We start from the raw sequence: 25543 nt of genomic DNA on the forward strand, positions 1-25543 counted from the left end.
GAATAAGAATGTACAGGTACTTTATAAATGGTACAATTGAAGATAAAAATAAGGTTTCAAAATCACTATTAAAGCTTTTTAAAAATATACTAGCCAAGGATTAGGAATGTAGCTCGGTGGTACAGCATTTACCTAGCGTGTACAAGGCCCTGAATTTGATCTCCAGCACCACAAAAAAACACCACTAGCCAATGTACTTGAGATTTTGTGTAAATCTCTCTGTTTGAGAAATGCAGAGCACATATGTGAAGTTAAGACCTATCCTCCATTCCCAATTCTATTCCTGAGTCAAGCCATATAAAAAACCTGTATCCAAATCTCCACTGGGAAAATGCTGAAGGAATTAATAGGGCTTTAAAGAAAAGGATTTAAATAAATAGCAAGTAGTATTTTGCTTTAAAGTTTTATCAAACTAAACTTCATTCATGAATGAGGAATCCTATGAAAGAGTCTCTACCCTGTGTATACTAGAAAAAGTAGGCCCAACTCTCCATCATACTGGCTCAAGAACAGACTTCCTCAATAAGACTCCTAAAGCACAAGAAATAAAATAAAAAATTAATAAATGGGATGGCATCAAACTAAAAAGTTGCTTCATAACAAAGGAAACAATGAAGAACATGAACAGAGAGCCTACAGAATGGGAGAAAATCTTTATCACCTGCACCTCAGATAGAGCATTCATTTCCAGAATAAACAAAAACTCTTTAACACCAAAAACCCCAAATAACCCAACCAATAAATGGGCAAAGGAACTGAACAGACACTTCACAGAAGAAATATGAATTGTCAAAACATATATGAAAAAATGTTCAACATCTCTAGCAATTAGAGAAATGCAGATTAAAACTACACTAAGATTCCATCCCACTCCAGTCAAAAGGGCAGTTATCAAGGATACAAGTACTAATAAATGTTGTTGAGGATGTGGGGAAAAAGGTACACTCATACATTGCTGGTGAGACTGCAAACTGGTGCAACCACTGTGGAAAGCAGTATGGAGACTCCTTAGAAAACTTGTAATGGACCCACATTTGACCCAGTTATCCCACTCCTCAACTTATAACCAAAGGACTTAAAATCAGCATATTACAGTGATGCAGCCACATGTTTACTGCAGCTCAATTAACAATAGCCAAGCTATGGAACCAACCTAGGTGCCCATTCAACAGATGAATGGATAAAGAAAATATTACTCAGCTCTGAAGAAGAATGAATCACGGCATTTGACAGTAAATGGATGGAACTGGAGAATATCACGCTAAGTGAAATAAGTCAGTCCCAAAAAAACTAAAGGCTGAATGTTCTCTCTGATATACGGATGCTGACACATAACAAGGGAGGATAGGTAGGGGAAGTATAGAAGGTCACTGGATTAGACAAAGGGGAATGAAGGGAAGGGCAGGGGGATGGGAATAGGAAAGACAATAGAATGAATCAAACATAACTTTCCTATGTTCACATATGAATACACGACTAGTATAATTCTACATCATGTTAAACCATAAGAATGGGATCAAAATTGTAACAGGTTCCACTCCATGTAGGTATAATATATCAAAATACACTCTACTGTCATGCATAAACAACAAACAATTTTAAAAAATTAACAATGGACATTTAGGTGGAATTGCTTAGATGTTATTATTATACTTTATTTTAAATTTCAAATGGCACATGTTTATCACGTTTTGTTAATATTGTTTCTGAGAACGAAAGGTTTTTTTAATTTAATAAATCATATTTGGTGTTATATGGAAAAATAATTCAAATGGTTCTTAAGTAAGTGGGAAAAAATAAGTTAATTTATAAAATATTTTAAATAGTTGCCATAGATTCTACAAAGGAAACATTTGAAAGTTTAGTATAATGTCAATATTATTCTGGCAAGCTAATATGAATTAAAGTACATTTAACAAATATTTTGGTGTACATTGTGAAACACACACTCATGACGAATACCTAAGCCCTTCCAGTGCTGAACTAAAAAAAGAAAGAAAAAATAAGACAATCCCCAAAAACCAGAGATTGAATATTTTCTCTGATACATGGGTGCTAACACATAAGTGGAGGGAGGGCGAACAGAAGTGCAGTGGATTAGACAAAGGTGAATGAAGGAAAGAGGGGTGGATAGGAATAGGAAAGAGAGTGGAATGAATCAGACAGAACTTCCTTATGCTCATATATGAATATACCACAGTGAAACTCCATATCACAGACAACTACAATAATGAAATCCTAATTAGAATAAGATATACTCTATGTATAAATAATATGTCAAAATATACTCTGTATTCATATATATCTAAAAAGAATAAAAAATTAAAAAAAAAACTTTAAAAAGTAAGCTAAACCCAAGCCCAGCATCATTCTAAATGGAGAAAAATTGAAAGCATTCCCGCTAAAAACTGGAACAAGACAAGGATGTCCTCTTTCACCACTTCTATTCAACATCATCCTTGAAACTCTAGCCAGAGCAATTAGACAAAAGAAAAAAATAAACGGATACAAATAAGAAGAACTCAAACTATCACTATTTGCCGATGACATGAATCTAAATCTAGAAGATCCAAAAATTCCACCAGAAAACTTCTAGAACTAATAAATGAATTCAGCAAAGTAGCAGGATACAAAAATCAACACTCAGCTCCAGCACAGGATGGCCCCTTCCAACCAGTGGGAGGTCAAGCCCAGCCAGATCCACCTAGACTGGCCTGTGCAGGACCCAGGCTCACAGTAGGCCCAGGTTTACCCCTCCACCAGCAGGCACCCACCGGAGCCCAGCCTCTAGAACAGGACCACCCTTTCCAACCAGCAAACTATGGCAGGAGATCAAGCCCAGCAGCCCAGATCTCCCCACACCAGCCTGCTCATGACCCAGGCTCATAAGTACTGTGGGAACCCAGGCCCAGCGCAGATCCGCCCACATCGAATTGTGCAGGACTCAGGTCCAGAGTAGGTCTGAGTCCTGGCCCCCCACCTGGGAGCCTAAGCCCAAACCTAAACCACTTCCATCTTGGGACACTGCAGTCAGCGCCATAGCCTTCCCCATGCAGTATCCCCTAACTTTTTGACAACAGACAGTGTGTAGAAACAGTTGCATCTCAGAGCACGAATCTCAAAGAGAGTGTGAAGCCCACTCTTTCAGCCCCATCTCTGTAAAACATTGCTTCCATTTTGGGGCACCTCAATATTATCTCGCGTTACCTCAGCTATTGCCATCACCACCTTTAAATGTAGTAGCATACATTGAGGTTCACCAGCAAGGTCTGGAAGCCCAATATCAAGGTGAGATACAGACAATCTGCATAGGTACTACAAGAATATAGGGTAAAAACTGTAATATCTCACATCCATGCTGCAAGAAAGGAAGACACCGAGACAACATGAAAAAACAAGGGAGGAAAGTGCCCCGAACAAACCAGGACACTATAATAACAGAACGCATGGACGTCAAAGTTGATGAAATGTCAGAGAATGAGTTCAGAAGGTTCATAATTAAAACGATCTGTGAATTAAAGACTGACCTAAATGAGCAAATATAGTGAAAAATTGATTACTCCAACAAAGAGATAAGATTAGCAAAAGATTACTTCAAAAAAAGAGATAGAGATTCTGAAAAAAAAAAAAGTCAGATATCCTTGAAATGAAGGATACAATAAACCAAATAAAAAACTCAATAGAAAGCATAACCAACAGACTAGATTAGATCACTTGGAAGAAAGAACATCAGACAATGAAGACAAAGTGTACAATCTGGAAAATAAAGTTGCTCACACAGTGAAGATAGTAAGAAACCATGAACAGAACATCCAAGAATTATGAAACACATCAAAAGACCAAATCTAAGAGTTATTGGGATAGAGGAAGGTGCAGGGTTTCAAACAAAAGGAATGCACAATCTCTTCAATGGGATAATATCAGAAAATTTCCCAAGCATAAAGAACAAATGGGAAAACCAAATACAAGAGGCTTACAGGACACCAAATGTACAAAATTACAACAGATCTACACCAAGGCACATTATAATGAAAATGCCTAGCATGCAGAATAAGGATAGAATCTTAAAAGCTGCAAGAGAGAGGAATCAGATCACATTTAGGGGGGGGACCAATTTGTATCTCAGCAGATTTTTCAACCCAGACCCTCAAAGCCAGGAGATCGTGGAACAACGTATACCAAGCTCTGAAAGAAAATGGATGCCAACCAAGGATTTTATATCCAGCAAAACTAAGCTTTTGCTTTGGTGATGAAATAAAAATATTCCATGATAAACAAAAGTTAAAAGAATTTACAACTAGAAAGCCTACACTACACAATATCCTCAGCAAAGTATTCCAAGAAGAGGAAATGAAAAACAATAATGAAAATCAGCAGAGGGAGGTATTACACTAAAGGAAAATCTAATCAGAGGAGAAACCAAGTCACATTAAATACCAAAAATGTCTGGGAATACAAATCATGTCTCAATAATAACCCTGAATATTAATGGTCTAAACTCACCAATGAAAAGACATAGACTAGCAGATTGGATTAAAAAAAACACACACAAAAAAAAACCCAATCACAATATGCTGCCTCCAAGAAACTCATCTCATAGGAAAAGACATCCACAAACTGAAGGTGAAGGATTGGGAAAAATCATATCACTCACATGGACTACGGAAGCAAGCAGGGGTTTCCATCCTCATATCCAATAAAGTAGATTTCAAGCTAAAGTCAATCAGAAAGGTTAAAGAAGGACACTACATACTGCTCAAGGGAACCATACACCAACAAGACTTGACAATTATAAATATATATGCCCCAAACAATGGAGCGTTAACGTTCATCAAACAAACTCCTCTCAAGTTCAAGAGTCAGACAGACCACAACACAATAATTTTTGGTGACTTTAACATACCTCTTTCACCACTGGATAGATCTTCCAAACAAAAGCTGAACAAAGAAACTATAGAACTCAATAACACAATCAATAACTTAGTCTGACATATATAGAATATTTCATTCTTCAATGAGAGAATACGCTTTCTTCCAGCAGCACATGGATCCTTCTTTAAAATAGACCATATATTATGTCAAAAAGCAAATCTTAGCAAATATAAAAAAGTAGAGATGCTATCCTGCATTCTATCAGATCCAATGCAATGAAATTAGAAATCAATGATATAATAAGAAATACAAGCTACTCCAACACCTGGAGACTAAATAATATGCTACTGAATGAACAATGGGTTGTAGAAGACATCAAGGAAGAGAATAAAAAAATTTTAGAGGTGAACGAGAACACAGATACTGTGGCATTTTGCCCACCCAGGGACTCCATTTGCTGGGCTGATCACAACTAAAACACTCAGGGGTCACTCCAGGGGAACTAGGCTAATTGGGCTGCGCGAAATAACCACACAAGAGACAGAAATACCTTTTTCTTTGGGGGTGCTGTGATGGCTCTTCTGACTTAAGGGTCCACAGAAAGAGAGAGAGAACACACACACACACACACACACACACACACACACACACGTGCTGACCCCTTTTATTGAGAAGCTATTCAAATGAGGCAAGGGGTCAGGTTTCAAGGGGCTAAGTCTAGCTTCGTGATGTCTGCTGTCAGCAGGTTGATTGACATCTAGGTAGGCCACACCCAAGGGCACAGTAAGAGAAGGGGATACACAAAAGGTGTTTCCATGGAACATTCTATCCCAAACAGGGCAAGTGGTAATATTACAAAGGAACAGGTGAGCATAGCTCCACCCATGGGGCTGTAGGAAGGCATGCCCATACACGAAGACACAGTCACTTGCACCCTAAAGATTGGGGCAATTGCCAGAGTGACCAATAATGCCGCATAGGTCAGAAGGGGAGACAGACACAGTCACGTGCTAGTCAGCCTCCCACCAGACACAACATATCAAAATCTCTGTGACACTACGAAAGCAGTTCTAAGAGGAAAGTTCATTGTATGGAGTTCATTCCTTAAAAGAAGAAAAAGTCAACAAATAAATGACTTAATCTTACATCTCAAAGCCCTAGAAAAAGAACAAAACAACACCAAAAGCAGCAGAAGACAGGAAATAATTAAAATCAGAGCTGAAATCAATGAAATTGAAACAAAAGAAACAATTGAAAAAATTTACAGAACAAAAAGTTGGTTCTTTGAAAAAATAAATAAAATTGACAGACCCTTAGCCACACTAATGAAGAGAAAGAGAGGGAAAACTCAAATTACTAACATATGTGATGAAAAAATAAATACCATGACAGACACTACAGAAATACAGAAGATAATTAGAAATTAATGAAAACTTGTACTCCAATAAAATAGAAAATATCAAAGTCATCGACAAATTTCTAGAGTCATATAATTTGTCCAAATTGAATCAGGATGATATACATGATTAGACAGATCAATTTCAAGTGACGAAATAGAATATGCCATCAGAAGTCTACCAACCAAGGAAACCCCAGGACCAGATAAATATATGACTGAGTTCTACCAGACCTTTAAAGAAGAACTAATACCAATACTCTTCAATTTATTTCAGGAAATAGAAAAGAAGGGAGCACTTCCAAACTCATTCTATGAGGTCAATATCACTCTGATTCCAAAACCAGGCAAAGACATTCAAAAAAGAAAAGTTCAGACCAATATCTCTAATGAACACAGGTACAAAAATTCTCAATAAAATTCTGGAAAATCGAATACAAAAGCATATTAAAAACATCGTGCACCATGATCAATTGGGATTAATCCCAGGGATGCAAGTTTGGCTCACCATAAGGAAATAAAAAATGTAACTCATCACATCAATAGACTTAAAGATAAGAATCATATGATCATCTCAATAGATGCAGAAAAAGTAAAATACAGCCCCCCTTCATGTTCAAAACACTAGAAAAATTAGGGATAACAGGAATATATCTCAACATCACAAAGGCTATCTATGCTAAGTCACAGACCAACATCATTCTAAATGGAGAAAAACTGAAGGCAATTTCTAAAAACTAGAATAAGACAGGGATGCCCTCTTTCACCACTTCTATTTAACATAATTCTTGAAACACTGGCCAGGGCAATTAGACAGATGAAATAAATTTAAGGGATTCACATAGGAAAAGAAGAACTCAAATTGGCACTATTTGCTTATGATATGATTCTATACCTAGAAGACCCTAAAAGTTCCACCAGAAAACTTCTAGAACTAATAAATGAATTAAGCAAAGTAGCAGGATATAAAATCAACACACATAAATCAAAGGCATTTCTGTATATCAGTGACAAATCCTCAGAAAGGAAAACTACCACATTTACAAGAGCCTCAAAAAATAAAATAAAATACTTGGGAATCAACAAAAGAGGTGAAAGATGTATATAATAAAAATTACAGAACCCTAAAGAAAAAAAAATCAAAAAAGACCTTAGAAGATGAAAAGATCTACTTTGCTCTTGGATAGGCAGAATTAATATTACCAAAATACCCATACTACCAAAAGCACTATACAGATTTAATGTAATTCTGATTAAAATCCCAAAGACATTCCTCATAGAAATAGAAAAAGCAATCATGAAATTCATCTGGAAAAATAAGAGACCCAGAATAGCTAAAGCAATCCTTAGCAGGAAGAGTGAAGCAGCTGGCATCACTAAACCAGATCTTAAACTATACTACAGAGCAATAATAACAAAAACAGCATGGTATCGGCACCAAAACAGACTGGTAGACCAATGGTACAGAATAGAGGACACAGAGACTAACCAACAAAATTACAATTATCTTATATTAGACAAAGGCGTCAAAAATATGCACTGAAGAAAAGATAGCCTCTTCAACAAATGATGCTGGGAAAACTGGAAAAAAAAAAAAAGAAATTAAACCCCTATCTCTCATCATGCACAAAACAACTCAAAATGAATCAAGGACCTAGGAATAAAACCAGAAACCCTGAATCTAACAGTATAAAAAGTAGGCCCTGATCTCCATCATGTGGAATTAGGCCCCAACTTTCTTAATAAAACTCCTTTAGCGTAAGAATTAAAATCAAGAATCAAAAAATGGGATGGACTCAAACTAGAAAGTTTCTTCTCAGCAAAAGAAACAATCTGTGAGGTGAATAGAGAGCCTACATCTTGGGAGCAAATCTTTATCCCTCACACATCAGATAGAGCACTAATCTTTAGGGTATATAAAGAACTCAAAAAGCTAAGCACCACCCCCCCCCCAAAAAAAAAAAAAACCCAAAACAAATAACCCAATCAATAAATGGGCTAAGGACATGAAAAGACACTTCTCAGATGATATACAATCAATCAACAAACATATGAAAAAATGTTGATCATCTCTAGCAATTAGAGAAATGCAAATCAAACTATTCTAAGATTTTATCTCAGTCCAGTCAGAATGGCAGCTATTATGAATACAAACAACAGTAAGTGTTGAGGATGTGAGGAAAAAGCTACACTCATACATTGCTGTGGGACTGCAAATTGATGCAACCACTATGGAAAGCAGTATGGAGATTCCTCAGAAAATTGGGAATGGGACCATTTGACCCAGGTATCCCAATCTTTGTTTATACCCAAAGGACTTAAAATCAGCATACTACAGTGACACAGCCACATCGATGTTTACAGCAGCTCAATTCACAATAGCTAGACTATAGAACCAATCTAGGTGTCCCTCAATAGATGAATGGATAAAGAAAATGTGGTACATATACTCAATGGAATATCACTCAGCTTTAAAGAAGAGTAAAAATTATGGCATTAGCCAGTAAATGGTTGGAGAATATCATGGTAAGTGAAATAAGCCAATCCCACAAAACCAAAGGCCAAATGTTTTCTCTAATATGTGGATGCTAATTCACAATAAGGCGGGGGTGGGGCACTAGGGAAGAATAGCATTACCTTAGGTTAGGTAGAGGGAAGTGATGGGAGGGAAGGAGAGGGGATGTGGGGATAGGAAAGATATTACATTCTATCTATGTATATCAAAGTGCATAAATGCATTCTACTGTCATATATAACTAATTAAAACAAGTTTAAAAACTTTATCAAGTAAATAATTCTAAAAAAAAAAAGCTGAGATGTTCTGGTTGGATATAAAATAGCACCTCATGATTTTAATTTGCCTGATGAATAGTGATGTTGATATCTTTTCATATGCATAATAGCCATTTGGATATTCTTTTGTTCCCATTCTTTAAAAATAATTTTTTTTTGTCTTAATTGGTTTATAATATGATCTTTATACCTTCTGGATAGAACTCCTTTGTCAGATGGATGGACAGATATTTATATTATATTATCCTTGCCTGCGACTTTCTTCATTTTCCTATTGATATTTTTTAATAAGTTCTTAATTTCTATAAAGTCCAATTCCACCTCCCCCCAAAAAGGGGGGTCTCTATCTGTGTGAAGCTCAATTTCTGGTTCTAAATTTCTATCAAAGTGGCACCTTTCAACATAGCTCGGGTTTAGGAAAACTTCATTTTCTAGGAGTAATGCTTTTAGTAAGGACTAGCTATCTCTCTCTCCCACTTCTACAGATATGGCCTCCAACATAACAAATTCTATTTCCAAAAGTTTTATGCTTGATTTGAAACTCCTCAGCTTTGCATAAACTATACATCCAAACTCTTAGTTCATTCAAGAGAAACACAGCAGTTCAGCATCCAGGACAAAGTGAGTGCCATATGCTTTTCTTGGAATACTTAAGAGTTCCTGTCATGGCCAAAAGAAAAGAAATGAGTACCTGCAGAAGTGAGGTACTTTGTGCCTTCCTAGATGTAAACCTGGGGTGCCACCAACTAATTGACGACACTTCTATTCCAACATGTGGTCCAAAATGGAATCCCTTTAATCTTTCATCATACTCTTCAAAACACATGTCGAAAATATTAAGAACTCCTAAATGATTAAGAATTAACTTTTTTCTCTGGTGAAAGAAACTTGAGTTACAAAGCAGAAACACATAGATTTTAAACCACTGAAGAGAATAAAGGAAAAATTTAATGCACAAAGAAACAATATATAATTTTTTTGAAAAACATGATGCAACATTTTATAAGCTGCATTCATCACAATGAAAAGCTGGGGACACAGATTCAGTTATTTAGATTAAAATCATTTATTACAAGCAGGTTCTTTTTTCCCATATTAAAAAAAAAAACCAAACATGATTGAAAACATTCAGAGAATAGAAATGGAGTTAAACCTATTTCCAAGTCCATTATCAATAAGGTCTCAATAAAGGAAAAGATACTTTGGAACTTAAAATTAGGGAAGTCTATTATATACCATTTAGACGGCGGAAAAGGAAAAAAAAAAAAAACATCAAAATGATCCTTAACATTTTACAGTCTTTAATTAAGCACATAAAACTGTACTACTTAATATATTTCTCCATGAATTTTTTGTGAAATTCAGATCGCAGTGTATCGTTTACAAATCTTTTGTCTTTCTTTTGATCATCTACACCTTTTGCGCAGTTCTTGAACACAACATCGTCGTCCCACCTGAAAGGAAAAATGAAAATAAAATGCCTTATAATGTTTTTATTAGGAGACAAGAATACCATGTGCATTGTAAAGCATAGTCATTACACAGAAAGATGCTCAATGTGCACATCATTTGACACAACAAAAGAACAAAGTAATACTCAATTCATAAGTCTTGCAATCCCAGTGGCTCGGGAGGCTGAGACAGGAGAATAGTGAGTTCAAAGCCAGCCTCAGCAAAAGCGAGATGCTAAGCAACTCAGCAAGACCCTGTCTGTAAATAAAATATAAAATAGGGCTGGGGATGTGGCTCAGTGGTCCAGTGCCCCCAAGTTTAATCCTTGGTACCAAATACAAAAACCCAACCTGGTTTCATATCTTTTCTATGTTAGCCATGAATATAATTATAAGCTAAGTGCCCTGAATCCTTCTAGTGAATATCTGAATGTGAAGAGCAGTCTTGGGGCCAAGGACACACGTACTTAATATACATAAGCTTTGTAAGGTTCCCAAGACTGCTTAGTTCATTACTCTTACCCTAGTGTTTAGATCATTATTTGATATGTAGCTGGTTATAAATATCTGCAGAAAATTTTCTTTTCTTTCTTTTATTACTCGAAAATTAGAGAAAGAAAAATATCAGTGGAAGGCGGAGTTTTAGAAGCATTACATAATATACTTTGCTGTCCAACTCATAATCTGTATATAGAATTCTAACCCATTACTTATAGTACCTTCTTTTAACTTTGAAGTTGGCCTGAGGCTGGGAAGGGCCAGTGAGATTAAGAAGAGGGTTTCCACTCAGAATGTTCTCCATACGAATTCTCTCTTCTTCAGCTTTTTGTTCTTGTTCCTGGCAATGAAAGAGGAAGATGCAATTTTCTTATATTAGCTCATTAAAGAAAAAAAGAGAGAGACTGTTAGAATTGTTTAAAGAGGAAAGATATGCATCAAGGTAGTCTTCTTTCTATTTTGATTCTTAAGATAACAGAAAAGCTCATAAAAAAAAAAAAAAAACAATCTGGCATCTTTATTATAAATATTTCATACTTGCTATCATACAGTCATTAGTATCTCCCAATTCTGAAAAGCTTTGTGATGCATATTTAAGTCTGTTTTCTTTTGAAGAACATATAAAACAAATTACTTTAAATTTTGTTTTACATTTATAATTTAAGAACATATTAAACATAAAAAAGACATTTAGCAAAGCTATTTAAAGGGCCACAGACAAACTGATAAAAATACTTCCATTTTAAATTACTAACAATGTAAGCTTACATCTCTAGGATTAATGATAAAATTATTATTAATATCTAAAGAGTAACTCCTAAAATAAGACAAACAATCATGTACAACATTCCTGAAGTGTATCCACTTTGTTTTTAGGATTTATTGTCATCCACTTTCTATTTTTATACCTCTTATCCTTCACTAGTTATAACATTGTTTTCATTTTATTTTAGCATCAATCTCTTCAAACTCAAATCACCTGCAGTTTCATTTTCAGAACCAGGAACATGAAGTTTCCAAATCTTTAGCTGCAACTTCTAGATTTGCCTGAAACATATTATCTTAAACCAAATAAAAATCCCATTTTGTTGTATTTTGAGGATGACAGAAATTGTTAACTTAGTAGATCAAGGGAAAAAAACAATTGCTCAGAAGTTACTTTAAAAGTAATCCAATTTTCCATAAAAGTTACCGATTGTTCATTTTAATATGCAAATATAAACAATGCATTTCATTTTTATCAGGACAAATAACTGGCAGGTGAGATTTTTATGAAAATAAACAGAAAAACTGCTTTGGACCAGATCTTAAGCAAGTTAGGAACCATCCCCTGGAAGATTAGAACATAAATAGCTTTCTAAAAATTACCTATTTATTTTTAACAAATTACATGGATGCTAAAAGTGAAAAGACATTTCTTTGAGATGCTATAAAAATTAGGAGCTCAAGTATATAATGTATGAAATTTGTAATAATAATGCGTTAACATATAAGGTTCCAGTCTTTTAATATCTGCAATATTATTTCCTTTGGTTACTTGATTGTCACATACAGCACTGGAGGGGAAAAAAGCACCAACTTCTTCCATCAAATATTAGGCACAAAAGGTAGCAGTAAGATAGCCTGCAGATCAAATCTAAACAATCCCTTTCCTGCTATTTATGAGAAAGAAATTTTATTGGAGCATAGGCTGCTTTTGTGCTACAACAGCAGAGCAGTTGCAACAGAGGATTCACAGGCTGATGACAAGGCAGTTCAAAATACTTAATATCTGACCTTTTATACAAAGTGTACTAAACCTTGACATAGGTTAATTAGTTTGAAAATGTTACTTTGAGATACCTCAAAAAAGTTTATAGAATAGAAAAACAGGGACTAAGGGAATAAAATTGTCATGTGACTTCAAGAAATACCAACACATTTTTCACAAAGAGATTAGATGAATCTCCCATATCTTTCATCTAAAATATTTATCCTGCCTAAACATCAACCAAAAGCATTTAAAGTTCTTTCAGTCTAGATACAGAGAATAGAGAACCTCAAAGAATTTGGAACAACTGCCCTCTAGTGGCAGACGAGTGACATTGGTAATGTTCTTGATATTTATTTTTAAACATTAGATAAAAACTGCAAGCTATTAATAGGAATTATGCTTTCCTATGTCAAACTTTAATGAGAAGTTTATTTGCAAATAATTTTCTTGGGACTGGAAGTAGAGTGCTTGTCTAGCATGTATGAGGCCCTGGGTTTGATTCGTAGCATTCAAACAAAACAAAAGAACCCACAAAATTACCACTGCCATCACCAACAACAAAAAAAAATCCTTTCTTCTTCCAATCTGAATTCTAAGACTATCTCATATTATTTTTTTTTCCTGAAAATTTCCCTGACCCTTCTGACTAACATGGACTTTACAAATCTACTTCCCAAGATTCTTATCATTAACTTTTATCAGTGTCTTCTCTCCCCACACTCAACTGCCCCCTTGCTTTTTATTTTTAAAAACATAACCCACGGCTCAAATGAAATCTTACGCTGACATCCATAAAAAAAGCTGTACTACTCTGGCTGAAAATGGGTGCAGATATCTTTACTTGAATGTCTTCTAATGTGTCAAATTCACCATGTTCAAAATAGAATTCAAGTTTTTTTCCCTCTGCCTAAACATACCCATTTTTCTGCTTTCCATGTATTACTATATGGCACCAACATATACTAAGACTGTGTGTGTGTGGTGGGTGTCATCTTTGCTTCCACAACCAATCACTCACTTTATTTGGTCAATTCTCCTCCTTGAGAGCTTTCCCAGCACCTGTTTATTTCTACCAATTCCAACTTCTATCATGTAAGTTAAGATTCTCTTCATTACCCATAAGGAGTATCGAAATAGCCTCCTCACTCAGTTATTTCCAATCCATCTTCTATACTTTCCAAAATGCATATGCACTCTTACCAATCTACTGCTAAACTCTACTGGCTTTTCATCCTTTAGAACAAAATTCAGTTCCTTTAACACTGGGTTTAATTCAGTTCCTTTAACACTCTAGGGTTTAATATAAATACAAACTGCCAATGCTTGGACTCCTGCTTGCCTTCTCAGTTTTATCTCTAAATTTTTGAGGTAAGCATTCTTTTCTCCCACTGTATAACTGGAAAGACTGGGTATACAAGAGTATGATAACTTGGCATAGATTGTATATAAAATCTATTGACAGGTTGCCTCACAAGTGTCTAGGCAGGAGACAAGAGAGAGAAATTTGTAGACTAATCTTAATCATGTTGGTTCTTCTGACACTTAACACTAACTAAATGTCTATTGAACAAAGAACAAACAAGTAAATATAAGCAAGTTGAGGAGTATTATTCAGCATGCCTGAACTGTTTAGAATTTCCAACATAACCAGGATCCTTAAAATGTCATAAAAATAATCAGATTTATAGGACTTCAGGTGCCACAATATTTAGACATGGTAAGGAAAATTTCTAATATAAGAAGATATTATTTGAATAAAAAATATTCCTATTTTAGCATGTGAAGATGGGATATATAAATACTTAACCCTTAGATTTTTACCTTCCTGGCCTGCTCTTCTGCTCTTTCTTTTTTAATTTTTTCTAGTTCTGCAAGGAGAGCTGCAGTATCATCATCATCACTCTCCTCTTCAAAATCTTCATCTTCCTCCTAAAAACAGTAAAAAGCAGTAATTATCCATGATGTTGGAGGGAAAATGCAAAATGTTAATTTTTTGTCCCTTAAAAACTATATTTACCATATTTTTGGGACAGAATTAATTTTCCTAGTGGGAAAATAACTGCACTTGAATATTATGATTAAAATCAACAACCAACCAAATAAATAAAAATCTCACAAAAAGCTTAGAATACTTCCTAAAATGTCAACTCCTAATAAAGTACCTTTCAAATTTACATGGCTAAAATTAGAAAAAGGAACACCTCATAATGAAATACAGTAGGTATGTACAGGGTTCACTTTAGGAGAGACAGAATGATAGTATGTAACTTACAGCAATTTTAAGTTATTAAGTAAGGATGATCAGACATGCAAAAAAGAGCATTAAATTCCACAATAAAATAATTTCAAATGAATAATAATTAAATCACACTTATAACTGAGCTTCTTGTTTTAATGACTATAACTTCATCAGTCAGCTCTAGAATTAATTGCTGACATATGTGCACGATTACATCTTATCTAGGAAAGGCCACTCATTTTTTCACTGTTTTGTAGAAAAGCACAAACTACTGACTATGGAGTCCCACTGAATTTTAATTGATATGCTAACTTTAAAAAAATTCTGCTTAGATTACTTTCCTCCCTAAACACAGAGGGAACCAGCATGTGCATAATACATCTGATCATAGCTAATGAGGAAAGGCCCTAGGGTATAACTACAGGGAATGTTTCCAGAGAGCCCAATGTGTGCCCTGTGTATATAAAAAAAGTAGCTCAACTCTAGGGTTTAATATAAAGAATTCTTCTGGAGGAAGGCATGTTCTTTAATAGACTGCTTTCACAGTGAGTTCTCTAGATATCAAACTTGTTCTTGAACCCTTGGCAAAGAAAAATACTCAAATGAAAGAAAACAAAAAAACTTACATCTGTTAGAGGATCATCTGCATCGAGGTTGGCAGCAGGAATCTGATCTAGCCGAGGCTTCTTTGACACTGAAGAGGAGGTTGTATGTTCTGGTGGAAAACACACATTATTTAACTTAGTGAAACAAGTGCTGCATTTCTTATAATGTTTTAGGGACCTATAGGTATGAAGAATCCATATTCAAAGCATCATGCCATCAGGGATCACCTATTATGACTGGCAAATAAGTCTTTGGTAAATATTGTTGGTAAATATTAAATATATTAATAAAAGGACTGATTTTAATATTAGAACTGCAACCTCAGGAAATTCAGGGTGAAGTTTATATAAACTGAAAACATTAAATCTCTTTTTTTGGGGGGATGAGGGTGGTGGTACTGGGAATCTAACTCAGGGCCCTTTACCACTGAGCTATATTCCCAGCTCTTTTTGTTATTTTGCTGAGGCTGGCCTGAAACTTGCAATTCATCTGCCTCAGCCTCCAGAGTTACTAGGAATACAGGCACGCATCACTACCTGTCTGAAAACATAAAATTTCTCAGACAGAAATCCTGGGGCCTGGCTGCTCTAATGAGTTAAAACTTTTGATTTGAAATAAAATGATGGCTGCTGAATATCTCCAGATCACCCTGTTCCTTCTATTATAGAAGGATAAAAGGATGAAATTGGAATAAACTTCATTATCTCTCATTATTTAAGGAAGTAAAGCTCACAAAAATATGAACCCTTTCTAATTACTACATGAAAGAAAAACCATGGACAATATAATTTTAGGAGACAAATGTTTGGGACAGGGTTGATACCTCGGGTTGGACGATCTCTATTTTTTTCTCGTGCAGCAGCTCTCTCTCTTTCTTCCAACTCCCTCCTGAAGTCCCGGTTACGAACCTCTTCAGGGGCATCCTGAGTAGTTTGTCTAAAGTGGAAACAAATCAGGACAAAATGTTACGACCCGTCCAACCCCAAGAAAACAAAATCACATGTGAATGGAAGACAATTCAATTCACAAGTACAATTTTGTCCCTCAAAGATAAAACAAAGAAGAGGACAAGATAGTAACCTAATCTGAAGGTTACTAACTAGCACTTGTGATATTTCCAATATTTTAAGAAGCCCCAAACGAATCACATACTTTGCTTAATATGGTCGCAGATTGATTAAAACGTCCTTAATTTTTGTTCCCATTATATAGACTCAAGAGCTTGTTACAGTATAACATTTATCCCACTAACTTGTGCTGAAAGTGCATAGTTTCTCTGAGGTAATATTAGGTACTCTTCCCTCCACATATGGAAATTCCTGGTTAACAGCAATTTCTGCTGAAGGAATGTTAGTAGCACTTTAAAATCATATAGCATAATTTTATTGTTAAGCCCTCTGTTGCATTCTATTCCTTTAAAAATAGATAACCTAAGTGATAAGTGATAACTCAAACTTGATCATATATCATGATCATGCCATTTAACAGATGTGGTCTTTGGAAAGTCTTTATTACCTGTATTTTATCTTTGTATGAGAGGGAAGATCTCTGCTTGAATACTGCTTTGAGAGTTGGCTCAAATCACCTTCTCCTTTTCCTCTTCCACCTCTTGCAGGTTCAAAAGTCGGCCTGGCTGCTGTTGTCATGTTTTATGCTCTGAAGAAAAACAGTATTAAGTTATTCCCAAAAGAATTCTTGCTTCATAAATTTATTCATCAATATCTACCCTTGTGAAATAATTTCAAAACTCATCCCTCCAAAATTGCATAATCTTTCTATACACAAGTTCTAAGGAAACAAACTATGGCCTAAGGGGTAAACAAGGAATATAGCTTTGCAGATAGTTACTACTACAAAAAATTCTGTCATGAGGATCTAAGTTTGTGATCCTGTTGTTCTCCTGGCTGCCTGGTCTTGGGCAAGTCCCCTAACTTGTTTCTGTCATCGGTGGAATGGGGATATTCCTTTTAGGATTATTGGAATTATGGGACATGACATGCTCAATTTCTTGTAATATACAGTTTCACCTCTTAAGTTTTAAGAATTCTCAACCACATTCCCCCAAGCTTCCAAGATTTGCATTATTTCTAAACTTCACAGAACAACAAATAAGTTAATCGAAACAAAACTTAAAAATCACTGACAAACTTACTGAGTGTCCAGGAGGTAAGTGTGCTAAAATTCAATGACAGTTACATGGGCAAAATTTTAACAACCATTTGTTGATTTTCCCCTGTAAGTCATCACAATATAAATCAGCCCTTTTAAGGTTATAATTTAAGAGACCCTCAGAAGACAGGAAACCCACTCCCAAAGGATTCTAATAACCAAAAAAATCAGGAACACATTCTGTATGTTACGTTCAGCTCTGGGTAACCAAGAGTACCTACCACCTGGCACAATCGCTAAATCCCATTAGCATCGGAAAAACAATGGTTTCCCACTCCTATCAAAAGAACAAGGAAATGGAAAGATTTTGAGGGGTATACCTCTCTTGAGTTTCATAAAGGGTAAAGGCGTGTGTCCAGAGAGGGAGAAACAGGGTTGTCTGCTGCTAGGTGCCTCCGCGTCCTGCACACCTCGCGATTTGGTATCCCGGGAGCGTGCCCTTGGGCTGTCACCAGGAACTCGCTGTCTTTTCACCCGTGGGGGAAGGCGGTGGGAGTACCCCAGGCCCACCTAAGCCACAGGCAAAGCTGCCTTGGCGCCGCTTTCTCTGCGGTGGGCCCAAGAGCTTCGCACGCACCAGCCCTGACTACTGCTCCGGAGCTCCTCCGCCCGCCGCCGACTCCGACCCCACCTTTCTTTTCCCACCCGCAGAAGAAACACCTTGGCCTGCAGCTCACCTTGGCCGAGGTCTGACCACCTCCGCAGATCACACAGATACCATTGCCACTCTCGGCCCCCAGAATCCTCTGCTCCCAGGGCCAAAGCCTAAGACCCGGAAGCAAAACCCAAGCGCTTTAACCACCAATCAGCAGAGGCCCGGGTGGAAGTCAGCGTGACGACAGTAGGGGGTGGGGCTGAGACAGCCCAGGGGGCGGGCGTTTGAAATCTGTGCCTTAGAGTAGACCCTAAATATCATTTTTATACCTTGGAGAACCAATTACTTAATGTCTTTTCCGTCTTTTCCTTCCCCGACCCCCTCCCAGACTCCTTCATTCCGGTACTGCGTGGACGGAAAGCCCCGGGTAGCCGACACCACGTCCGCAACTAGCGGGAGAGAGCGTGGAAAAGGATTATATCAAACTGTTAAAATCCAACGGCTCCTGCTTCCGTCCTGCTCCTGAGCTAGACCCAACCAGCCTAGGGAGTTGGGCTATGGAAAGACTAGTATTTTCACTTAATTGGATATGAAGAAAGAACAAATATGTACGGGGGCATCCACGATCTTTATAAAGGTACCATTCCTCAAAAACCTTAGACTTCAAAGCAAAGGTTGTAGTCGTATTGTTGGTTAAAATTTTTATCTTTTTTTTTTTTTTTAAGCGCTAAGTTCTAATGGGAGGGGCGATGTCAGTTTTAGCGTTTATGACGTTGAACGTTTAGAACGGTGGGCCCAGCTGTCAGAAGCGCGAGATGGAATTAAGATGGCTACTCAAGCGTTAGGTGAAGTTTAAATAAGACAATGAAAACCTGGGGGAAATAATCACCAATGGTCTCCCACTGCTATCAAAAGAAAAAAAAAAAAAAAAAGACCGAGAGCAGGTATCTTTTTTTGCTTTGTTTGCATTGCTATTTTCATCACAGATCTTGGAGCATAGTAAATGCTCAATAAGTCATTGTTCAACAAATGAAAATTCAGCTCCCCCAATTTAGTTTCAAATGTCAAATTTTACGTAATTGGATGCTTAAACCCTCTCTCCATGGATTCTTTCTTCAAAAAACTTTCAAATGAAGAAAGAAAAAACCCTCCTCGCCCATAAAGTTCGAGATAAAAATCTTGACCCACCCCCACCCCAGCACGGGGGTAGGGTGGGGGGCAGGTTAACTCTCATACTAGAGCAAATGCTCCTACACCAAACTATTGAGGAATAGATGTCAGGAAACTCTGGAAAAAATAAAAAATCTTCATTTTTATCTTACTTGAAGGTATTCTTTCACCAGTCTCACATCCAGAATCCTGAAAGACCTACTTAAATTGCTTTTCCTTCACTCTTCATATCCTATTCATTTGCAAATCTTACCAGTTTTTTAAAAATTTACCCAACATTTCAATTCACTGCTACTGCCCTCATCCAAGCAAGCCACCATCATCTTCCACTTGGATGTGATTACCTCCTAGTGGATCTTCCTGCCTCCTCTTTAGCTACAATTTTACATATAGCAGCAAGAGTTATGTTTTAAAATTGTTAGATAGCATTATTCTCCTGCATAAAAATCTATTGCACTTAAAAATTAATAATATCTCCTGAGGCCCCGTGGAACCTAACTCTTGCATACCTCCCTGATTTCTGGTTCATTCAGTCAATTACATACTAAGCTCAAGATGTAGCCAAGTGGGCATTTATTTCACAAAACAAGGAAAGATTCTTTATTTTTGCACTAGATTTTCTGTTATCTCAGTCCCAATATAACAACTGCTATTCTTCAACTTTCAGCTCAGATGCCACCTCCTCGGTGAGGTTTTTCCTGACATCTACATCAACACCCCACCCCTCCAGTGAACACACTCTCATATAACCCTGTTTTACTTTTCATAAAACCAAACACTTCCTGAATTTATTGCTTGTTGTATTGCTTTGTTTTTTATCTGAGAGGCTGTATCGCATATCACAAAGGCATGGAGAGTAAAGATCTAGTCTAGGTTCTAAATTCTAGTCCTGTCCTTTCCTAGTTTTGTAACCTTAGGCAAGTCATTTTCCCTTTCTGTGCCCTCAATTTCCTCATGCAAAAATGGGGATAATTCTAGTTCCTACCTCATAATGTTACTGAAAGGATTAAGTAAATTAATACTTGTAAAGTGCTTAGAACTGTCTCAGCAAACAGTACTTGCTAAATAAATGTTAGCTATTATTATTATTAATATTATTTTTTTATTATTATTGTCTATTTTCCTATATTAGAACATAAGTTCCAGGAAATCAGGAACCTTGTCTCTCTTGTTCACTGGTGTATCCTCTGCATATAGAACAGTGCCTGGCACATAATAGGTGCTGAGTAAGTATTTGTTGAATGAATGAATGAATGAATCATGTACTATGAAATAGGGGAATGAAGTAACAATGACAAGATGGTGACACAGTTTTAGAAAATACCCACACTTTTTATATTCTAACTGCCTTTATCAACCCTGAGTGAGTAACCCCAATCCATTTAACTCATAGCCTACTACCCATTCTTTTAACTGCTAACTTTAATTTAATAAGCATGCCATGATTTCATTAGTACCAATGTACATTATAATCAATCCATTCACAAAATTAAAAGATTCTAACTAAAATGGTCTAAAAGTATTAATAAGAAAAATACTAAAAAAATTTATACATAAATGATCTGAAAATACTTATCAGAAAATTGAACTATAAAACTTTGACATAAGCAGTTTTGAAAATATTAAGAAAAAGAAACTAAAAGTTGGAAATTTCAGTAAAAGCTTAAAATTTACCCTATCTGCTAAGTTAACCAGAAAAAATCATATAACCTCTCTATAATTCTTAATTTAAACCTGTTATCACAGAAATCTAGTTGGGTCCTTAATTCTGCCTAACAATCTTCCTCTATTTTTCTAATTGTTTATTTTTCTACTCAATAACATTTCCCACATTTCCCTCTTTCTTTAAGTCCATGTGCCTCTTCCATTTCCTTTCCTTTCTCATCTTCTTTCTTGAGAGTGGAAGATCTTTTGATTTATCTGGTAAAATAGAAACTCTTAAACAAGGACTCCTTATCTTACCTTTGGGCATATCTATCAAGTTGCCTTTGGCTATGCCCATATCCTCAGCTTTCCATGTGTAACTAGAAAGGAGGTGACCTCAAACCCCCTTGTGCTTTGGATCCTAATCCTCTGGACTTCTTAATGACTGCTTTATTTCTTGTTTCTCATAATCTACAAAGCCATCCTTTTCAAATCATACTTAATAGCTTTTGGACATAGTATGGTATATCTTAACTGTATAAATTCTCCAGATCTGACAGAGATAGTGTTTTATAGTGTAAAAAGGGTGTTGTATTTAATAACTGTGATTGCAAAACTGGCTATTCTTAAGGCAGGAAGTAATGGACGAATTCTAGCTTCAAAGCTAATACAAAAACAATACCCCAAAGGGGAAAAAAGACCATAATAATCTAAAAAGAAAATTTTAAGAAATTATAGTACCTAGTGCTTGAAAAGACATTTTAATCAAGGTAGACCCTCTAAGAGCTTTAAAATATATGATTTTTAAAAAGTCATGTATATGATAAAAATTAGTTTTATAGCCAATATGCCAAATACAAAGTCAATTGCTAACTACTAGATTAGCAGATAAATTTCATGTCTATAACAGAAAGGGTTGCTACGACTACTGTTAATACTAATATAATATGTACACTAATATACATAATATAAAAATACAAACAACCCAGTTAAAATTAACAAAGATATAAACAGGCTATTCAGGAAGAATAATTCCAAATCAACAATAGACAATAAACATGAAAGACACTGAATCTCCCAATGAGAAAAATGAACATAACTAACAACAAAGTATCACATTGCAGCATTAATTAGCAACAGTTAAGCAAATTTAATAGAATTGGATATGATTGAAAGAAAAGGATATTAAGTCAGACAGTGGGGAGGTATTGTTACCTTCATAGTTAAATTCAAAAGTGCCCCAGGCCCCCCCCCAGGTGTTCTTTAGTCATTTTGACTCTTTGACTCATCATATTCATTTGCCTTTCTAGACTATGATACTTGAACTCGCACAGCTGCTTCTGCTTTGAGGCCCTCAAACTAGCTATTTTCTCTGCCAAGATAGTTTTCCTTCTCCTGTTGGTCTTTGCTCAAATTAAACCAACCAACCCTGATATTTTGTTTAAAATGACAACTGTACTTCCCTTCTGTCTCCTAAAATCCTGTATACTGTGTATCTCCCTTACTCTGCTCTTCTTTTTCTACACAGCATTAACTTTCTTCCATGATCCTATTTAATTTAGTTATGTTACATTTGTTTCTTTCTCCACCTTTTCCATTCTGAATATAATTTCTACAAGGGCAAGGATCTTTGTTTTGCTCAGTGATAAAGTCCACGCATCTAAAGCAATGCCTGACACCAATAGTTGCCCAGTAATAATTTTCCACATAAGAAGATAAATGAGTGAATGGATGGATGGATGATTGAACAAGTTTTAACAGGAAAAAATCATGTTCTTATGTAAAAAGTTACTGTCTTAATCTTTTTATATTTTAAAGGAGAAAAAAGTAACTTACATTCCACTAGTCTGAAATCCTGATTTGAAATGAAGATATGACAAGACCCAGAGAAATGATTTCCATTCAGGAGAGAATCTCTAAGTGAAAATTCATGTGCTGATCAGGCTCAATATATACCATCAAAATTCTAATTAAGTCATTCCCTACCCCAAGTCCAATCAAGGCTGATTCATTCTCTCTCCATTTCTACCAATTGAATCACTTCCTCCCAATTCTAGTAAATCCTTTCATATACAAAGTTGAAATTTGTGCTTAAAAATGTTGGATGTTTTTGATAAGAAACAGAAAACCCAATGCGCATGAGTCAAAATTGCATTAATGAATAATATAAATAATGGAATCTGCTTTGAAATTTAAACCTAATTCTATACGAAAAGTTAGTGCTTTAATTTGTTTTGATAAGTAAGGAGGTTTTTAAAAAGTGGCTTGCCTTCTATCCCCAAATTCTGATTTTAAATGAAGACACTTAGGTTCAGAGGGGTAGTTTCCTGGATATAACCTCAGTGTGAAATTTTCTTTGCTGATAGTCCAGTTAGATTACTGGATAATATTATAATCTAACTACTACTTGTCTAATTACATGGTTATTTTATACTAATTAGCAAGCCAGACAATTATTACTAAGACAATTAAGAATAAAACTTATTAAAAATAGTTAAAATATCTAAACTATAGAAAATAAAAGAATAGAAAAATACATGCCAGGCAATATAAACAATAACAAGAAGACTTTATGGAGTGATATTAATTATTAAATTATTCTTTTTATTAAGTAACATTAATAGGGACAAAGATGTGCATCTTATTATATTACAAAGAAAAATCCACTAGGAAATAATGTAATCATGAACATGTATGCAACTAACCACATAGCTGGAAAAGTGTGAAGCAAAAAGAATTTCAAGGAAAAGCTGACAAATCTGCAATCATGGTGGAAATCTTTTTTTAACATAAATTGTTCTCATCTTGGTAGATCATGCAGACTAACAATATTGATCTAATATATATGTTATATGTGTGTGAATATATGTGTAATATATGTGTATGCTTATTGTATTTATATATGTATATAAAATCTTATAACAAAAACAGAATACACATTATTTTCAATAAACATTGAATATTTTTTCCAAATTAATTAAGTATAAAGCCCCCAAATCAATTTCAATAAATGCCTGTGTGTGCATTTCTAAATTGTGTTAGTCTTGCCAATTTTTGAACTTTATAAATATTTCAAATGTTTATATAAATGAATTATATGTACTCTTTTGTGTTTTGCTTTTTTTCTCCCACTTAATGTGTGTTGTATGTAGCTGTGGTGTATTATATAGAATTTGATTGTGTGAAAATACATAATATAATTTATTCAGTTATGTTTGCATAAATTATTCAGTTATGTTTGATTGAAAAGTCATACTGATATTTTCAGATTATCTTTTCTAAATATTTCTTAGGACTTTCTTAAGTCTGCTAGAAATTCATTTTTGCACAAGGTATGATGGAAGGGTCTTGAAACATGGTCAAACAAGTCTTCTTGTTTCTTTTTATGAGTATCTTTGCTATGCTTGGCCTTTTTGACTTTACTATAAAATTTAGGAGCCAATTGTCGAGTTTAAAAAAAATACTTTAATTAAATAACATCAATTCTGTGGATTTAAGAAAAATTGACATTTTTACAATATCAAGTCTTCGAATGTATTAACAGGCTGTATCTTTCCCATAATTTAGGTCATCTTTAAATACTCTAAAGTATACTTCTCTAAGTATATTTATATTATTGTCTTAATAGAAATCTTGCAAATCTTTTGTTTGTTAGCCTCAGGTGCTACTTAATATTTAATGCTATTGTAAATGGCATCTTTCTTAGATTTTGATTACTGTGGCTGGAGTATACAGAGAAAATTGCTCTTTATATACAGCTATTTTAAATGCAAGTAGTTTACTCAGATCTTTTGCATTTTTCACATATCCAATCATATCATCTGCCAATAATGACAACTATGTTTCTTCCTTTACAGTCTCTTTCTCTTTTCCTTGTCATATGTTGGTTAGGACTTTCAGGACAATGTTGAATAAAAATGCTGAGTACAGGTATCCTTGTCTTTTTCTTGATTTGCAAGGGAAAACTTTCAACTTTTTTCTGTTAACTATGATTTTGCAGAAGTTTAGAGGTAGATACATTTTATGCTACTAAAATTTTTCTTACTATTTTTAGTTTGATGAAAAGTGATTTTTAAAAATTTTATATATATATATGTATATATATATTTGTATAATGGTAGAGTGTATTTTGACATATTATACATACATGGAGTGTAACTTATTCTAATTAGGATCCCATTATCAAACACTTACTGCATCTGAGATTAAGTTTCACCTCATCTTTCATTACTGAAATAGACTTATATGGATCATGATGGATATATTTCTGGAATCAGTATGCTCAGATTTTAAGATTTTTGAATCTATGTTCATAAGAGAGATTGGCTTATTTATTTTCCTTTCTCATAGTGTTGAA

At 35.1% G+C, this 25543-nt stretch overlaps 1 protein-coding gene and 1 long non-coding RNA gene across 2 annotated transcripts; one reads left to right on the forward strand and one right to left on the reverse strand.

Moving 5' to 3' along the window:
* Window positions 1–9991: 9991 nt before the first annotated feature.
* On the reverse strand, window positions 9992–18553 carry Cwc15 (CWC15 spliceosome associated protein homolog). Its single transcript, XM_027951370.2, has 7 exons — window positions 18455–18553; window positions 17124–17264; window positions 16432–16544; window positions 15629–15717; window positions 14585–14692; window positions 11232–11350; window positions 9992–10515 (listed from the first exon to the last, which is right to left on the reverse strand). Exons 2-7 carry the CDS (start codon window positions 17252–17254, stop codon window positions 10386–10388), a joined length of 690 nt encoding a protein of 229 aa, XP_027807171.1. The 5' UTR covers window positions 17255–17264; window positions 18455–18553; the 3' UTR covers window positions 9992–10385.
* An 88-nt stretch (window positions 18554–18641) lies between these two features.
* Window positions 18642–24340, forward strand: LOC139707128 (uncharacterized). Its single transcript, XR_011708673.1, has 3 exons — window positions 18642–19009; window positions 20675–20768; window positions 23005–24340. It is a non-coding gene; the product is annotated as an uncharacterized lncRNA (long non-coding RNA).
* Window positions 24341–25543: the final 1203 nt, after the last annotated feature.

This window comes from Marmota flaviventris, chromosome 9 (genome assembly GCF_047511675.1).
Source record: "Marmota flaviventris isolate mMarFla1 chromosome 9, mMarFla1.hap1, whole genome shotgun sequence".
Classification (NCBI taxonomy): domain Eukaryota; kingdom Metazoa; phylum Chordata; class Mammalia; order Rodentia; family Sciuridae; genus Marmota; species Marmota flaviventris.